The 15,529-nt window shown below is 57.1% G+C and overlaps 1 protein-coding gene across 1 annotated transcript in view; it reads left to right on the top strand.

Moving 5' to 3' along the window:
- The first annotated feature begins 580 nt into the window (after positions 1 to 580).
- Positions 581 to 15,529, top strand: part of GLP1R (glucagon like peptide 1 receptor) — a 38,216-nt gene continuing 23,267 nt past the window's right edge. The window contains exons 1-3 of the mRNA XM_037844500.1: positions 581 to 877; positions 8,938 to 9,034; positions 9,933 to 10,040. Coding sequence (XP_037700428.1) covers positions 800 to 877; positions 8,938 to 9,034; positions 9,933 to 10,040 — 283 coding nt within the window. The 5' untranslated portion in view covers positions 581 to 799. The remainder of the gene's footprint in view (positions 878 to 8,937; positions 9,035 to 9,932; positions 10,041 to 15,529) is intronic.

Below are 15,529 nucleotides of genomic sequence, written 5' to 3'. Positions count from 1 at the left end.
TGGACAGAAGACTTACAAGAGCTGAGCGGTTCAGAGCAAGGGGCCTGAGGGCTGAAAGGGGTGGAGGTGAGAGAAACTTCCAGAAAGGCAGCCGTCAGCCCCATCTCTCCCTGCCCCGCAATTCTCAAAGTTCCCATATGGAGGGGAACCTCTCACCCTCCCGCTGTCAGGGCTCCGTTGATTCATTTGTCATTGTCCCCATCCCTCTTGGCTGTCCCGGACCTGCCTCCAGGACAGATCCTGGGAATGGGAAAGGACTTGGGGAGTGGGAAACGCGGCTGAATGGGTCTTTCTTACTAGTCATTTGCAGCTCTGGGGATACACTTTCCGGGAGGGGACTGACCTTGGACAAGTTCCATGCGCTCCTCGGACCTCAGTTTCCTTTCGGGTAGCCTGAATAGATGTTGGGGGTTGGCTTTCCTTAGCCAAGGGAACCTGGGAGGAGGTCCGGGGGGAGGAGGCAGGGGGCGGGCTGGGCTTGTGGCTGAAACCCGGCCAAGCGCACCGCCCGTGCTCAGGGCTGGCGGCCAGGCTCCTGCGCTTCCCAAACCCGAGCGGCGCTCGCCCCGAGCGCAGTACCCCGATATCTCCCTGGCGCGCTGGACGGCCTTAGGTGCGCGGCGGGGTGGCCAAGTGGCCTCTGCGGGCCGGGGCGGAAGCTGGGGACCCCGCCCGGCCCCTCCCGCGGGCAGAGAGGCCCCGCGCCGACTCCTCCCCCGGCGCCCGGCGCCCGTCCGGGATTAGTCGCCGCGCGCGGTTCCGCAGGTGGCAGCGATGGCCCAGTGCTGAGCGCCCCGCAATGGCCGGCGCCCCCGGCCCGCTCCGCCTCGCGCTCCTGCTGCTCGGGGCGGTGGGCAGGGCCGGCCCCCGCCCCCAGGTGAGACCCGCGGACTCCAGGGGAGAGAGCGGGGACGCTGCGGGGGGTGGTGGCGTGGCGGGCTGCCGGCGCAGTGTCCTGGCAGGGGCGGCCGGGACTTGAGTGAAACTCCGCGACCGCAGGCGGGGGAAACCGAAAGCCTCTGGAGGGAGTAGGGGCTGGAGAGTTAGGTGCTCCCGGGCTTAGTGTCCGAGGTGCGGGCTTGGATGAAGGACGAACTCCACAATCTTGGCGAGGTGCTCAGCTCCTTGCCGCCCGGGCTCCCCTCCCAGGGCACCGACTGCGCCGTGGCCATTCCTGCGCTGACTTCTGCACCCGGTCGCCGTCCTCCCCAAACCACTTTTCCAACTCTTTCTTGTAAACCCATTCTGGCATGGCCCAGCGCTCGCCCCCTGCAGACACCTCCCCCCCCCCCAACACACACACACACTATGCCCTGGTCCTTCCCCGCACGGTGCCCCTCCAGCCCGCCCGCCCGCGAGTCAGGGACCCAGAGAAGGCTCCGGGCAGGCCGAGAGGGCCAGGGTATGGAGATCACGCTCTGGAGCCCCTCACTAGCCCCTCACCGCGGTCTTTGACGCATAGCCCTGGGGACCCTGAGGTGACAGCTTGTTGTCCTTCCCGGTAACCTCCTGGTTGGGACGTGACTCTTGCGCCTGCCCTCAGACCCTGCAGCAAACACGCAGGAGGCTTTGCACTCCTACGGAAGCAACCAGGCCTAATACCCCACCCCCACCCCCCACCCCCCCTCCACATACACGGCTGACCCTTCACCCTCCCTGGTTGATAACACATAGCAGTGCACATGCTGGGGTGCACAGACCCCCTGGCCTCCTTCATGACCCTGGAGAGCAGACCAAAGGTGGACCCCTGCATCCCCTCCCTCCCTGCCCTCCCTGCCTTTCCTGCCCAGGCTCCCAGATTTGAGGCTGTGGTCAGCCTGCTTTTGGGGAGGGGGTTTGTCTCAGGAAGATGCCTGGGCAGAAGGAGGCGCTGGCTTAGGTGGCGTGTCTTGTGTTGGGAACTGTCACTTTCCATCATTCCCCTCCCTCCCACCAGACCTGAAAAACCAAGATCTTTGGGGAGTGGGCCTGTAGAGGCCTTGCAATTTGTCCCAGATTAGGTGGGGAGCAGGATGAGGGGCCATTGCTTTGGTTCTGATGAGGGCAGACTTCGGCCCTGGTTGATAATCCATACGTGGACAGATGTGCCGCTCAGCTAAGGTGCCAACACATTTTCAGCTGCCCTATTCTTTTCCAGACTCATTTTCTCCCTATCCCTGTCCCCCAGCCTAGCCCCTGCCTCTAGCTCCAGGAGAGACTCTCTCCCTCCCATATCACCTTCCTCCCACCCCCTGGGCAGGCCTTGGCTTCTTTCTGGAAGCTGGTGTGGTTGGGATCTAGCAGGGGCCTGGACTGGAGACCAAGTTTGCAGATCTGGTTTGGATTAAGAGAAGAAAGGACAGAGGAAGGGTTCTATGGGCAGCCTGTCTTCTTCCCAAAGTCCTTTTTCCCAGAGGAGTCGGGATCCTTGAGTCTGTTCATTCCTCTGATCCCTGCCCCCATCCCCCCACCCCCTTATCCTCAGCCCTGGGTCTAGGGCAAAGACTGAGTATCCTGGGGCCGTAACAGGGCTGGGGTGGCAGAGAAAGGCAGGAGGAGACAGTGACTGAGTAGGGGAGCACTAGAGACTGCTCATTGGTGGGGCACTGGGCCTCCCTGGCCATCCCAGAGATCTAAGTGGCAGGTGGGTTTGAGGTTAGACTGCGGTGATAATGACCAAACTTCAAGTGTATGTATAAGCCTTAAAATTGTCAGTGGTTTTGCATTTTATTTTCTGTTCATGAGGTTGGCAGGGCTAGAGTTACTCCCTCCATATTGCTGATAGGATGAAAGCTCAGAAGAAAGGGTTCCCTGAACAAGATGTCCCAGCAATTTGAGAGCAGAGACGAGCAAGAGGTGTGGGACTGGCTCTTGGCATACCTCCTGCTCAGGGGGTACTGAAAGAAGGATGCTGCAGTTGAGCTGCTTGCTGTCAGGTCTGGAGAGGCTGGAAGCAGCTTGCCCGGAGGCAGGGAGCCCGAATTGGCTCTGAGGAACGTGACCTAGGTCACCCCTTCATTGCTGATGGGAAGGGCCACTCCCTTCTCTGTTCCTTATCTCCCCAAGACCCCTGGGAGGGAGCTGGTCTGCTAAGGAGACAGGCAAATTTCTGACACCCAAAGTTAGAACTGGGTTCAAAGATCGGGCCTGCTATTAGCTGGCAGTCTTGGGTAGGAGATGTCACTGTCCGAAGCCTCAGGGTCCTCATTTGTAAATAGGGCTCACAATCTCTACCACATAGAGTTATAGACAGGATCGAGACCCTGGCACCCTGAAATAGCAGCTTTAGTCACTTGGATCTGTTTGTCCTCAGGAATCTGGAAACATTCTCCAGGGCTGCAGAAACAGGACTTGGAGAGGGCTGTTGTGCCTGTGCACACTAGGCAAGACAGTGGATGGAGTCCAGGGCTGCACAGCAGTCAGTGTGGACTTTGTTCTGAGGAGGTGTCCCTCCCGGACATGGACCCAGCTGGGGGCCAGGGCAGGAGCCACCAAGAAACCACTTCCTGCCCTCGAATGCCTTGTAATAAGGAAAACCAGGCCCTTCCTTAGTTGCAGCCTGCCCCTGGCAGGTCCCTGCATCTCTGTGTGTGTGTGTGTGTGTGTGTGTGCACATAAGAGGGGGAGAGAGATCCACTGATCCAGAGAAAGGTATAGGGGGAGAAAAAAGGAGAGAGGTGTAGGGAGGTGGGGACTCTGGGAGACCCTGATTCTCTGTGTATCTGTACATGACCCTGTGTGTGATGTGCTGCTGCCTGGGTGGGGGGTGGGGTGGGGTTACTGTTTGTGAAACATCTCAGCATGTGATTGTGAGCCTGCACATGTTTGTGACCCTGTGTGTGATACTGAGTCTATTGGAGGCTCTCTGTGTGTGAGATGTCTTGGTGTGTGAAGGAGTGTCTGCCAGTATTTGTCCTTGTGTGTGCGAGATATAGCATGCTTGTGACAGTGTCTATGTGGCTGTTTCTCTGTATACCTGTGTGGGACAGTGTGGGCTGAATGTGTCAAGGGGTGTGTGTGTGGGGCAATGTGTGTGTGTCTGTGTGTGTGAGAGAGAGAGAAATTGTGGCAGTGTCTCAGTTTCTAAGAATTGGCTTGACAGTGTGTGTGGCAGTGTGTCCATGTGAGGGCTCATCTGCTTGTGAGAATGTGCATGCAGTTTTCCTTTTCCTGCCCTCCGCTCAGATATCTAAAGCCCTTAAGAAAAAAAAATGGGGTCAAAGAGTCTGGGGCCTGGCAGCCTCACCCCCGGGGTGCAGGGTGCTGACTGTGATGGGGGCCTGGTTTGGGCTCCGGGAGGTGGGCAGAAGGAAGAGGGCAAGGGGTCCTAGGAGGAGATGCCGCGGAGCCTGAAGGGCTGGGCAAGTTGGGAGGTCCCAGGAGTTTGTCTTCAGAACCCTCGTGCCCCCTCTGGGAGGCTGTCCTCCATTTCACCCACCTCAGAGGCTGAGAGAGGTGGGAGTTTCTTTCCTCCTTTCCCTCAACAAAACAGCTCCCAGAAGAGAAGAGAACCCGATGCACTTATTCACACTGACAGTAAAAATGTAGGAGGAATTTTTCAAGTTAGCAGCCAGTCTTTGGAAAGGGAGTACCCTCCCAGGGTGTTGTAAAGCTTCCACTCAGACATCCTCTTCTTTCTGCTCTTCACTACCCTCTAGTACAGAGATTGCTAATTCATGGAGATTTTCACTGACTTTATCTTTTTGGATATGTACAGTGACTCTCTGAGAAGAATGATATGCCCATTTTACAGATGAGGAAACTGAGGCCCCCAAATTTAAAGTGTGTCCCATCAGTCACATTAACAGGCATATTTGGGATTTAAGCAAAGGATATGTGACTTGCTGTCCAGTGCTCTCTACCCATATGCCACACCACTCTCTAAAGACCCAGAGTCTGTGAGATGCCCCCTTTTTATCATTCCCTCTAGTCCAAGCTCTGTCCCCACTTGCCTTCATCCCCCCTCAGAGAAATCCCATGAAGCTTGCAAGTCCTGATTCTAAAAACTTCCAACCTTCCCAGACCCTGCCCCCACAGGCCCCGCATCCCAGTTCTGTTCTCTGGGCCAGCTCTGCCGCCCTGGGAGGGGCAAGGGGCATTCGCCACTGAGCCCTCCCCACCACCCAGCACCCCCAGCCCCACCTCAAGGGAGGATGAAATGGGGCCTTGACTGGTGGGCAGGGCCTTCCCTCTTCACTGCCCCCCACCATGGGTGGAGTTGCTGCCAGAATAGCTCACAAATTAAGCAGAACTGTTGGTCCTTGGGCATGAAAAAATATTAGTTTCTTCCTTCGGGGAGTTTGTTGATCCTAGAAGAAGGGGGGAGGGGGCAGACTCCCAGGAAGCCGGGGCAACCTGTTCCCTTCTGCCCTTTTCCTTAAAAGCAGAAATCCTGAGAACAGCTGCCACTGAGCATTTTCACGTGCGAGGGGCTGTTCTATCCATCAACTCACTTAACCTTTACAGCAGTCCTGGGGGGTGGGACTATGATTATCCCCATTTTACAGATGTGTCAGCTGAGGCTGGAAGAAGTCACAACTCTTGCTCAAGGCCACAAACCTAACAGATGGAGGAGCTAGGATCAGGCCTGGTCTGAGCCAGGCTGCTCACCCTCTGCCGTGTCACCTGGGCCCCAGGACCCTGCTGGCACTGGGCAGCCCCCAGCCTCCCTTACCCGCCTCTGACCAGGTCCTGCCCGCCATTTTCTCCCTGTCTCAGAAAATCCTCCCAACACTGCTGTACGGCTTTCCTCTGCTTGCCACAGCACTGATGCTCCTGGAGGGTGCTGCACCCTCCTGCTGAAACGCCTTCCCGCCCCCTCCCTTCCCAGCCTCCTTCACAGCCCCGGGCTCCCCCAGGCCTGAGTCTACCCTCAGCCCTGCTCCACCCACTCTCTGAGCACTTTCACCCACTGTCTTCTCTGTGATGTCACTTGCCCTGAAAAGCGTTTGACCCTCACCCCCAGGGCCTTGTTCATCCCATGACCCTGCCTTGAGCCTGGCACTGTTAGGGCTTCCAAAAACGCAGGCAGTGGAGAGGCCAGAGGTCTGGGTAGTCTGTGCTGGGGGCTGGGGGAGTCAATAAACAGTATTTGGCAGCTCTGAGTTGGTGCAGAGAGAGGACACAGGACCCCTGCCCCAGGGAGCCCCAGTCTGAGGGGGACACAGCCCCTGCCCCCAGGGAGCCCCAGTCTGAGGGGGACGCAGTCCTGCCCCCGGGGAGCCCCAGTCTGAGGGGGACGCAGTCCTGCCCCCGGGGGAGACCCAGTCTGAGGGGGACGCAGTCCTGCCCCCGGGGAGCCCCAGTCTGAGGGGACACAGCCCTGCCCCCGGGGAGCCCCAGTCTGAGGGGGACGCAGTCCTGCCCCCGGGGAGCCCCAGTCTGAGGGGGACACAGCCCTGCCCCCAGGGAGCCCCAGTCTGAGGGGGACACAGCCCTGCCCCCGGGGAGCCCCAGTCTGAGGGGGACACAGCCCTGCCCTCGGGGAGCCCCAGTCTGAGGGGGACGCAGTCCTGCCCCCGGGGAGCCCCAGTCTGAGGGGGACACAGCCCTGCCCCCAGGGAGCCCCAGTCTGAGGGGGACACAGCCCTGCCCCCAGGGAGCCCCAGTCTGAGGGGGACACAGCCCTGCCCTCGGGGAGCCCCAGTCTGAGGGGGATGCAGTCCTGCCCCCGGGGAGCCCCAGTCTGAGGGGGACGCAGTCCTGCCCCCGGGGGAGACCCAGTCTGAGGGGGACGCAGTCCTGCCCCCGGGGGAGACCCAGTCTGACAGGGATGCAGCCCTGCCCTCTGGGATCCCCAGTCTGAGGGGACACAGCCCTGCCCCAGGGAGCCCCAGTCTGAGGGGACACAGCCCTGCCCCAGGGAGCCCCAGTCTGAGGGGACACAGCCCTGCCCTCGGGGATCTCCAGTCTGAAGGGGACACAGCCCTGCCCCAGGGAGCCCCAGTCTGAGGGGGACACAGCCCTGCCCCAGGGAGCCCCAGTCTGAGGGGGACACAGCCCTGCCCCCAGGGAGCCCCAGTCTGAGGGGACACAGCCCTGCCCCAGGGAGCCCCAGTCTGAGGGGACGCAGCCCTGCTCTCTGGGAGCCCCAATCTGAGATGGTTTCATGCCCACAGCTCTGCTCAGAGCAGGGTGACAGGGCTGCCTCTGTCCGAAAGCTCCCTGGGGTGTGGGTAGCCACGGTGGCCTTCATGGTGCTGCCTCTAATCACCCCCACTGGACCCAGGGGACCCAGGTTCCCATGGGCTCCCTTGCCCGGCTCCCTGCCCCGGGCACACCTTCTGCCCCAGTTCCCAGCAGTGACCTTGCTTCCTGCGTGTCTCTACACCCCACCCCCTACCACCCGCAGCTGCTGCTTTCAGGGGCAGGGAGGAGACCTTTACCAGGAGGAAGAGGGGAGAGGGGAGGGGACAGGAAAGAGGCAGGTTGATTGACGGGAATGGCTCCTGGGAAAACCACGCGGCCCACTCAGGTATGGCTAAAATCCTAGCACTGCCTTATCCCTTTTCTTTCCTTAATCACATACACTTGATCTTTTCCCTAGAAGAGCACCATCCTTCAGAGTGGGCCCCATGTGGCCCTCAGCTCACTCTCTCCAAGGTCAGCTGGATGCAGGCTTGGCTTCTCTGGAGATTCCTGTGCAGTAGGGACGAGCACACGAGAAATCCCACCCTGTGTTCCTTTCTATTTTGTATGTTTTGAGGGAGTGGGAGAGATGGGGTCTCATAAACTAGGAATCAGCTTCAACCAGGCAGGATTGCCCAGAACACCCGAGCCAAGAGTACCAGCTTCTAAAAAGAAGCTATCTTCGTTTTAGCACACATGGACATTTTTGTGATTTCAAAAAGTGGTTTTGTTTTAAATTATGTACATGCCCTAAATTATATATGAGGGGCTCCCTTGATCATTTCAGCATCTGCAGCCTCTAAATGAGAAATGTTTACAATCTTTAAGGCTGTTCAGAAGAAAAGAGGAGAAGAATCACAGTCCCAAGACATATCTAAAGGAAATGCTCAAAAATGTTCCAAAGGGACAGTTCTCACTCTGCTGGGTATGTTTGGGTTTGGGTGCTAAAAAGCCAGTTCTCTTACCTTCCTTGAGAATTGAGGTTCACACCCCGTACACACAGGTAGGGGAATCCCTCCCTCTGAGGCCTGCCCTCAGTGTTCTGGAACCTTTCTGGCCCCTTTCCCCCTTGTCCCCAGGACTCCTCCCTCTGACTAAGAGAAGCCGGTCTGGCATCTGATCGGTGTTGCTGTGTCAGAAGGGGACTCTGGGGATCACGTTGCCCTCCCAGGTGACACATGTGCATTTTGCAGGAGGGATACTAATGGTGGACATTTCAGGCTCTGTGGCGTTGGATCCCACCACACCCCACATCTTCCAAATTCATGATATTCCATCATAGTCACTGATCTGGGGGATCTCCAGGTCTTAGCCTTAGCTCTGCTCCCTGAGGTGCTGTGTGACTTCAGTTGAGTTCCTTTCCAACTCTGGGCCTGTGTGTCTCCTCTGGAGTGGCTAAAAGTGCAGGAACCTCCCAGGCAGGCTGACTGGGCCCTGGGCGGAAAGGAACCCATGCGGTCACACAGCCCTGGGCCCTCAGGAGGTCTCTCTCCTGGATGGGGGCCGACGAGACCAGGAATGGACACACACTCTCGCCTCCCTCTTTGCCACCCATCCCAAAAAGCATCAATTCAAAAGACAATTGCTTGGGACCTACTACACAGCAAGCTGTGCACCAGCCCCCTGAGAGGAAAAAAGATGTAAAAATATCTGCCTGGAGCCCTTCTGTGAAGGCGACTGGTTCTCTCCCTCCTTTCTGAGACAGCTGAAGCCTGGTTGATCTGGGGGCTCTCAGGACCCCTGGAGAAAAAGAAAGCAAGTGTGTGAGGGTGGGGGATAGGAGCAAAGCTGGATGGACCCATGGGGCCCCCATTTCTGCCCTTCCCCCAGGGTGCCACCGTGTCCCTCTCGGAGACAGTGCAGAAATGGCGAGAATACCGGCGCCAGTGCCAGCGCTTCCTGAGTGAGGCACCACCCCCAGCCTCAGGTGAGTCCAGGTGGGGCCTCCCCATGGCTCCCACCCACCCATCCAAATCCTGGGAGGCTTTGAAGAACCCCAAGATTCATGGATGGTGTCATTTGTCTCTGTAGGACGCCACACCTTTCTGAAAACCTTCGCCATGCTTCCATTACTTTGTCCCAGCTGTCCCCTCACCTGGAGATGCCTTCCTGCCCCATTTCAACCTCCTGAAAAAGTGCAGGTTCTTCCATGTCCAGCCCCAGGATTACATCCTACAGAAAATCTTCCCCAAGGAATTTCCGTTGTCTTTTAGCTCTTACGCATGTGCCCTGTTTGTCAGCTTTGGGGGCTGCTCTCTTATTCCCTCCCCTGCCCCTCATCCCCAGCTTTGTGTCCTCCTCAGCACTTCCCAGCCCAATAAACATGTTTACAGGAATAAATGTTTCAGGGAGCTTGTGGGGTAGTTTAAGAGGACGGGATTGGAGCCAGACAGGCCTGGGTTTGAGTCCTGTCTCTGCAATTACAACAAGTGACCTCAGGAAGGTTATTTCATCCTCATGAGCTACCGTGTCTCCATCTGTGAAGTGTTTCTAAAAAATTGGCCCATAAGGATCATTTGTCAAGCACTTTCTATGCTCAGATATCTGAGTAACATGCAATATTTACCCTGCAAAGCCCCTTGAGGCCCATTTTACAGATAAGGAAACAGACCCGGAGGCCTTAAGTAACTTGCTCAAGGCCCCACCTGAGAGTGGCTGAGCCCCCAGCTCGGCTCTGCTGGCCCCGGAAAGTGCTAGGCACACAGTAAAGCACCCAGCGGAGGTTTGCCTGCTGCAGGCATCTGCCCTGCCAGCCAGCAGCCTCCCTGGTGGGAGTGGGGAGCGCCACAGCCCAGCAGGGACTCAGAGACTGGCCCTTCACCCAGGCCTGTTCTGCAACCGGACCTTCGATGACTACGCCTGCTGGCCGGACGGGCCTCCTGGCTCTTTCGTGAACGTCAGCTGCCCCTGGTACCTCCCCTGGGCCAGCAGCGGTGAGTCTCTGCCACACCCCATCTCTCCCCTGTAAGCCAGAGGCTGGGGAGGGGGCTCTGCTTCTTTTCCTCTGAGATAACCCATAGCATCTTTAGGTCTTCTAGTGGGTGATCTGCCTGCCTTTCCTTGGGGGGAGAGGGGAGGGCAGGCGGTGGGGGTATCAGGCTTGCCTGAGGGTTGACTGGGCCCAAGGCCTGCACTGGAGGGTGGGGTGGGGGTGTGGGGGGACATGGAGGTTGCTGACTTAAGAGAGAAATGTGGCCTTCCTTCTCATCAAGTGGTTAAGGAAAGGAAATAGGTGGGGACAGATACTTGGGGGGGACGGGCCCGCACGGTGTCCTTGCTCTATGTGTATGTGTGATGTAGGTGTCTGGTGTGAGTCTGATGCCTGTATGTGGATTCCTCTACCTGGCAGAGGCACCTAGCACCCAGATGGGAGCAGTGATCGAGGTGTTGGTGGGGTCACCCTTCAGGCCCTCCCCAACCCCATCCTGCCTGGGGGGAGGGAGATCCTGTGCTGGGAAAGGTGTGACCAGGCAGGTGGGAGGATCGGTGGGGTACAGAGACCCACAGATGCTGCCGGGGAGCCCCTGACTGGAAGGGCAGTTACTGTGCACCCCACAGCCTTGCCCAACTATCCCAGGCTCTCATGCTGAACCCGGCCCTGGCCTGGCACCCTGGAGGCTAACAGGAGACAAGCTCCCTCGTCTTAAGGATCTCGCATCTTGGTGAGGGAGAGAATACATTCTTACAATAATCGTAGCTAATATTCTACATGCCAAGTCCTGTCCTAAAAGTGTTTAGTCTTTACAACTACCCTGTGGTTATCCCTGTTGCACAGTTGAGGAAATTGAGGTCCTGGAAGGCTTAAGTCACTTGCTTCGAGACATTGTAAATGGCAGAACCAGGATTTGAAGCAGCCTGTGCCCTTAACCCACTGTGCTTTGAAGGGGCCTGAGATCAAGTAAAACCAAACTAGAAGCAAATGTGAGGGTGAAGTTGTACCATGGGGAAGCCAGTGGTCTTCCTGGAGGAGGTGGCCCCTTAGGGAAGCTCGGGGCACCTGACAGGACCTGACACGAGCTTCACCTCAGCACAGGGGAGGCGGAGGTCGGACGAAGCCCAGGCAGGACTCCTAAGGAGGCTGTCTCCCTTGGCTGCCCTCACAGTGTACCCACCTCACCCCTGACGTGCACAGGTAAAGCCTGGGGCCCTTAAAGAGGCAGACACCTGGCTAGGACACAATGGATCTGTGACTCTTCACACAGCACATCTGTCCCAGGGCCTGTTGCAAGCACTTTACATACATGCACTCATTTAATCCTCACAACAACCTTCTGGACTAAGTACCCTTATTAACCTCCCATTTTGCAGATGAGGAAACTGAGACACAAAGGCACTAAGTGACTTTTTCACACTCACACAGTTAGTTAGTGGTAGACCTATGGATCTAGGAGCTGTTTCAGAGTCAGTGTGTTTAATCGCTACACCGGGCTCCCTTGCATGTAATTGTGTGTACATGTGTGTACATGTGTGTGCTCATGCATGTGGCTCTGGGCATGGGGACAGGTGAGTGTCCTGGATGACCTTTGCTGGATGGACACACCTTGGGAGGCCAATGAACTCCCTACACCCTGCCCAGATGGACAAAGTTGAACCCTGTAAATAGCTCAACTGGCTGTGTGAGCTTGGGCAAGTTCCCAGACCTCTCTGAGCTTCAGTTTGCTCCTTTGGAAGATGGGATACAGATCTGGATGATGGGGATGTTGGGAGAATTGCAGATCCTGGAAAAAGGTAGCTACTACTTTTCCCACCATCTTTCCTCCCCACCCTCAGTACATACACTTTTCCTGCCTCCCAAAGGTTTGGGGACCATGGCTTGGGCAGCTTCAGCTGGGCCTCTAGACCCCAGGGAGCCAAGCCTGGGACAGAGCCCATCATTCAGCACTAAGCTGCCCCCAGCTCTGCCTGCTGCTTGTGGCTCTATCCATCACCTTTAATTTTATTTGAGCAGGAAATAGGTCCTGGTGGTGCCCGTTTATAAGCGAACACGGTTTTATTGCTTTCTCTATGAAGATAATGGCCGCTGCACAGGCCCCCTGCCAGCCTCCCCACCTCCTCCTCGGACTCACAGGGCTAATTTACTCCCTTCCTTGACACTGCCAGCACTGCCTCCCTCCACCCTCTCCCTGAGTTAGGGATCTGCCGAGACACCCGCCGCAGCCTCCAGCACATAACTGCTATCTCCGGCCTGTCCTGGCTGCTCCCCTTGGCAGAGGCTGACACCGGGGGCTTCCGTGACCCCCACCCAGGGCACGTGGAAACAGGAAGGGGGCAGTTTTGGAGCTTTCTTGGTTTGACCTAGGGAGTAGTGGAGAAACTTCCCAGTGTGTGTTGGGCAGGGGGGGAAGGAAGGAGGGTCCTGGCAGAAAACATGCTCAGCTAGGATTTTGCAGAGAATTTAGTGGAGGGGCCACTTACAAAGGCTGAGCAGGAACCACCAAGGAATGTAAAGCACCCAGGGACTCTGACAGTGGGAAGATTTACCACCCCTAGACCTGAGAAGCAGGGGGCAGGAACAGGGTCACTGGTCCCCCTTGAGACCTGGAGCCCTGCTGGAGAGGCCACCCTGCAGGGCCGTGGCCTCTCAGAAACCAGGCAGGGAGGGAGCAGGGGAGAAAGACCCCAGCCCCTCTCTCCTTCCAGCCCCATATCCTCTGCAGCCCCTCCCACGGGTCAGACCTAGTAAAGGGCAGGGGGGCCGAGCCCTGCTATCTACAGGACTCAGACTTCTGGGGCACAGAGCTGGGCAGAGGAGGGTCAGACTACAGAAAGAATTAGGTTCATAGCATAGTCCTTGTGCCAGGTGTGTGTAGGAGCTGGAATTGCCACAGTGACCTTAGGGGTGTGTATGTGCATGTGCATGTGCACATGTTGGGGAGAAGAGGTGAACCCCAACTACCACCACAGGGCTGAAGAGGTCCGTGGCCAAGCAGGGGTGCTGGGGAGCTCAGAGCCACCTCTTTTGTCTGGCAGGGAGGTGTCAGGAGGGCTTCCAGGAAGAGGTGACATTGAGGCCAGGCCTGAAAGAACAGGCAGAGGGGAAGGAGGGCCCTCCGACGGGACAGGACAGCCAGGCACTGCCTGAGAGCTACGCAATGTCCCGGGGACTCCAGCCAAGCCCTTGAATTCTTACCCCCTTTCTTCAGAATTGGGAACTCAGATTGTGCAGAGATGGCCAGAGCAGATGAGTCAAGGAAGGAAGGTTTTCAAAGGAAATACTGGGCATGAACAAGATTTGCGGAGAGAAGATTCGAGAGGCTTCGGAGAGTCTGTTGGCTGCCTGAGGGTCCTTCAACAGCCGCGTTTACCCACAAACAGCTGATCTGCTCATTACAGATCGTTACAGCCTCATTAGCTGCACCCCCTCCTGATCCCTACCTGTTTGTTAGCTTAGTTCTAATTATATGAGAGTCATAAAATGCTTTTAAAACAGCCTGTAACTCACAATTGTTGGAAACTCTGACAGGTGCCTCCCTGAGTAATGCTGTGCCCGGGCACTTTTATTGCAGGCTGGGGTTGCCAAGTGGAGACCCGGGCCCCAGCGTGGTGTAGGAGGAGTTTAGCCAAGGTGGTGTCATAGGCTCCATCTCCAGCCGTAGTGAAGGAGAGCCCCTTTGAGATGGAGTGGGGGAGCAGCGGTGACTGCAACATGCCCATGCTAGACTCCAGGCACGCCCCACGCTTTGTCTCCAAATCCTCACACCACAGACCTGGGAAACCATTGTGCTTCCCATTTTGCAGATGAGAAAACTGAGACCTGGGGAGGCAAAATGGCCTGCCCAATGTCCTACAGCTGGCTGAGGGCAGAAGTCGGACTTGAACTTAAAGGTTGTGTCTCTCAGAATGTGCATGAGCTCCTCCTTCTGGGCCATGAAGCAAGATGCTCACCCCCACCCTGACCTGAGCTAACGCCTTCAGTTTGAGCCCTGCCTGTGACCCTCATCCTCCCACCTTCCAGCTGTGGGACCTTGGGGAGGCCTGTGATTACCCTCGGAGCCTCGGCTTTCTTGTCTGTAAAAGGGGGCCCGGTAGTCCTTGCCAGCCGCCTTTGTGGCCCGGGTGCGGGAGCTAATGGATTCACAAGCGGCTCTCCACAGCCCTGAGCGCTCCCATCCACGTGAAAGGGCGGCTGTTAGCTTGATTACAGGCACCCTGCAGTTTCCGGGAGGAGAAGGGTTTAATTGGGGGTTTTATTTCCAGCACCAGGGTCTGACTTAATGAAATATCCCTGGGCCTCCTGGCATGCAGCCGCCTCCCTGTGTTGACAAGACCGGAGCCCAGCCCCGAGCTGTGATTTACCAGTTCCTTCTGCGCCAGATAAAGCTGGGCTGATAAGCAGAGCTGTGCCCGGACCCACTCCACCCGTCAGCCAAGATGGGCGTCTGGGGACCACGGGCCCAGCCAAGAACCAGCCCTGGCTTTTAATATTTGATGCTAACAAAGGGTAATTGACCGAACTCACTGGCACAGGCTTGTTGAGCTTCTCAGGGACACAGCGATCCCTTGATGCTGTGCCAGTAAAACACACATCTGTGCACCTACCACCTCTCCACCCTCCCAGCTGGCTCTGCTTGGAGGGCCTGGGAAGCTGGTGCAGGCTGCCTTGGGGCTGCACGGGCAAGCGGACCTGCTGGGAGGACACTGAGTGTTGGGAAGTCCAAGCCCAGGGGATGAGCAGAGGAGAAATGGCACATGGCCGTTGTTGACCGTTAGCACCAGGTTTGGCTGTTTGGCTTTGGCCTCTGGAGGCAGAGAGCTGGGGATTAGAATCCCGACTGCTACTTCCTGGCTGGACGATCTTGGGCAAGGAACTTGGCCCCTCAGAGGCTCATTTCTTCATCTGTAAAATTGGATTAACCATGCCTACCTTGTCAGGTGGTGATTCAAAGGTGTCAGGCAGACAGCGGATGCTCAAAAACCAAGTCTGTTAATGTGCAGCCTACAGAGAGGGCATGTGAGGGGCCCGTGGGGGGAACCAGCGAGGTGGCATGCCCACTGCTCCAGTGGTGGGCAGTGTCATACGCTGCAGCTGAGTCCTGGAGATGGTTTGTATTTAAGGTACCGGGAGGTTTCATTGCGTGCCCTCTCTCTTCCTCTGGCCACTCTGCCCTGTCCCTCCTCTCTCCCCTTTCTCCCATCAAAGTGGACTGCCAGAAAAGGCTCTGATATCAGTCTCATCCCCACGGAGCCAGACTAGGTCCCAGGTCAGTGCTCTGGGGGGTGTCTGTAGCCACACTCTGTTCTGGCCTCACACCAGAAGACATGGCCCCGGGGAAGAATTTCAGGCATCTGCGCAGCAGATTAGAGAGGCATTTGAGGGCGGGAGAGGTGCCCTTTGAGATGCTAAAATCAGCCCTTCGAGTTGCTAAAATCCCCTTCTCTGCTTTTCTATATGCCTGATTTTGCTCATAAATGAATTAAAAGA

The sequence above is a fragment of the Choloepus didactylus genome, chromosome 7, assembly GCF_015220235.1.
Source record: "Choloepus didactylus isolate mChoDid1 chromosome 7, mChoDid1.pri, whole genome shotgun sequence".
Lineage (NCBI taxonomy): Eukaryota > Metazoa > Chordata > Mammalia > Pilosa > Megalonychidae > Choloepus > Choloepus didactylus.
This window is presented reverse-complemented; position numbering and strand designations above follow the sequence as displayed.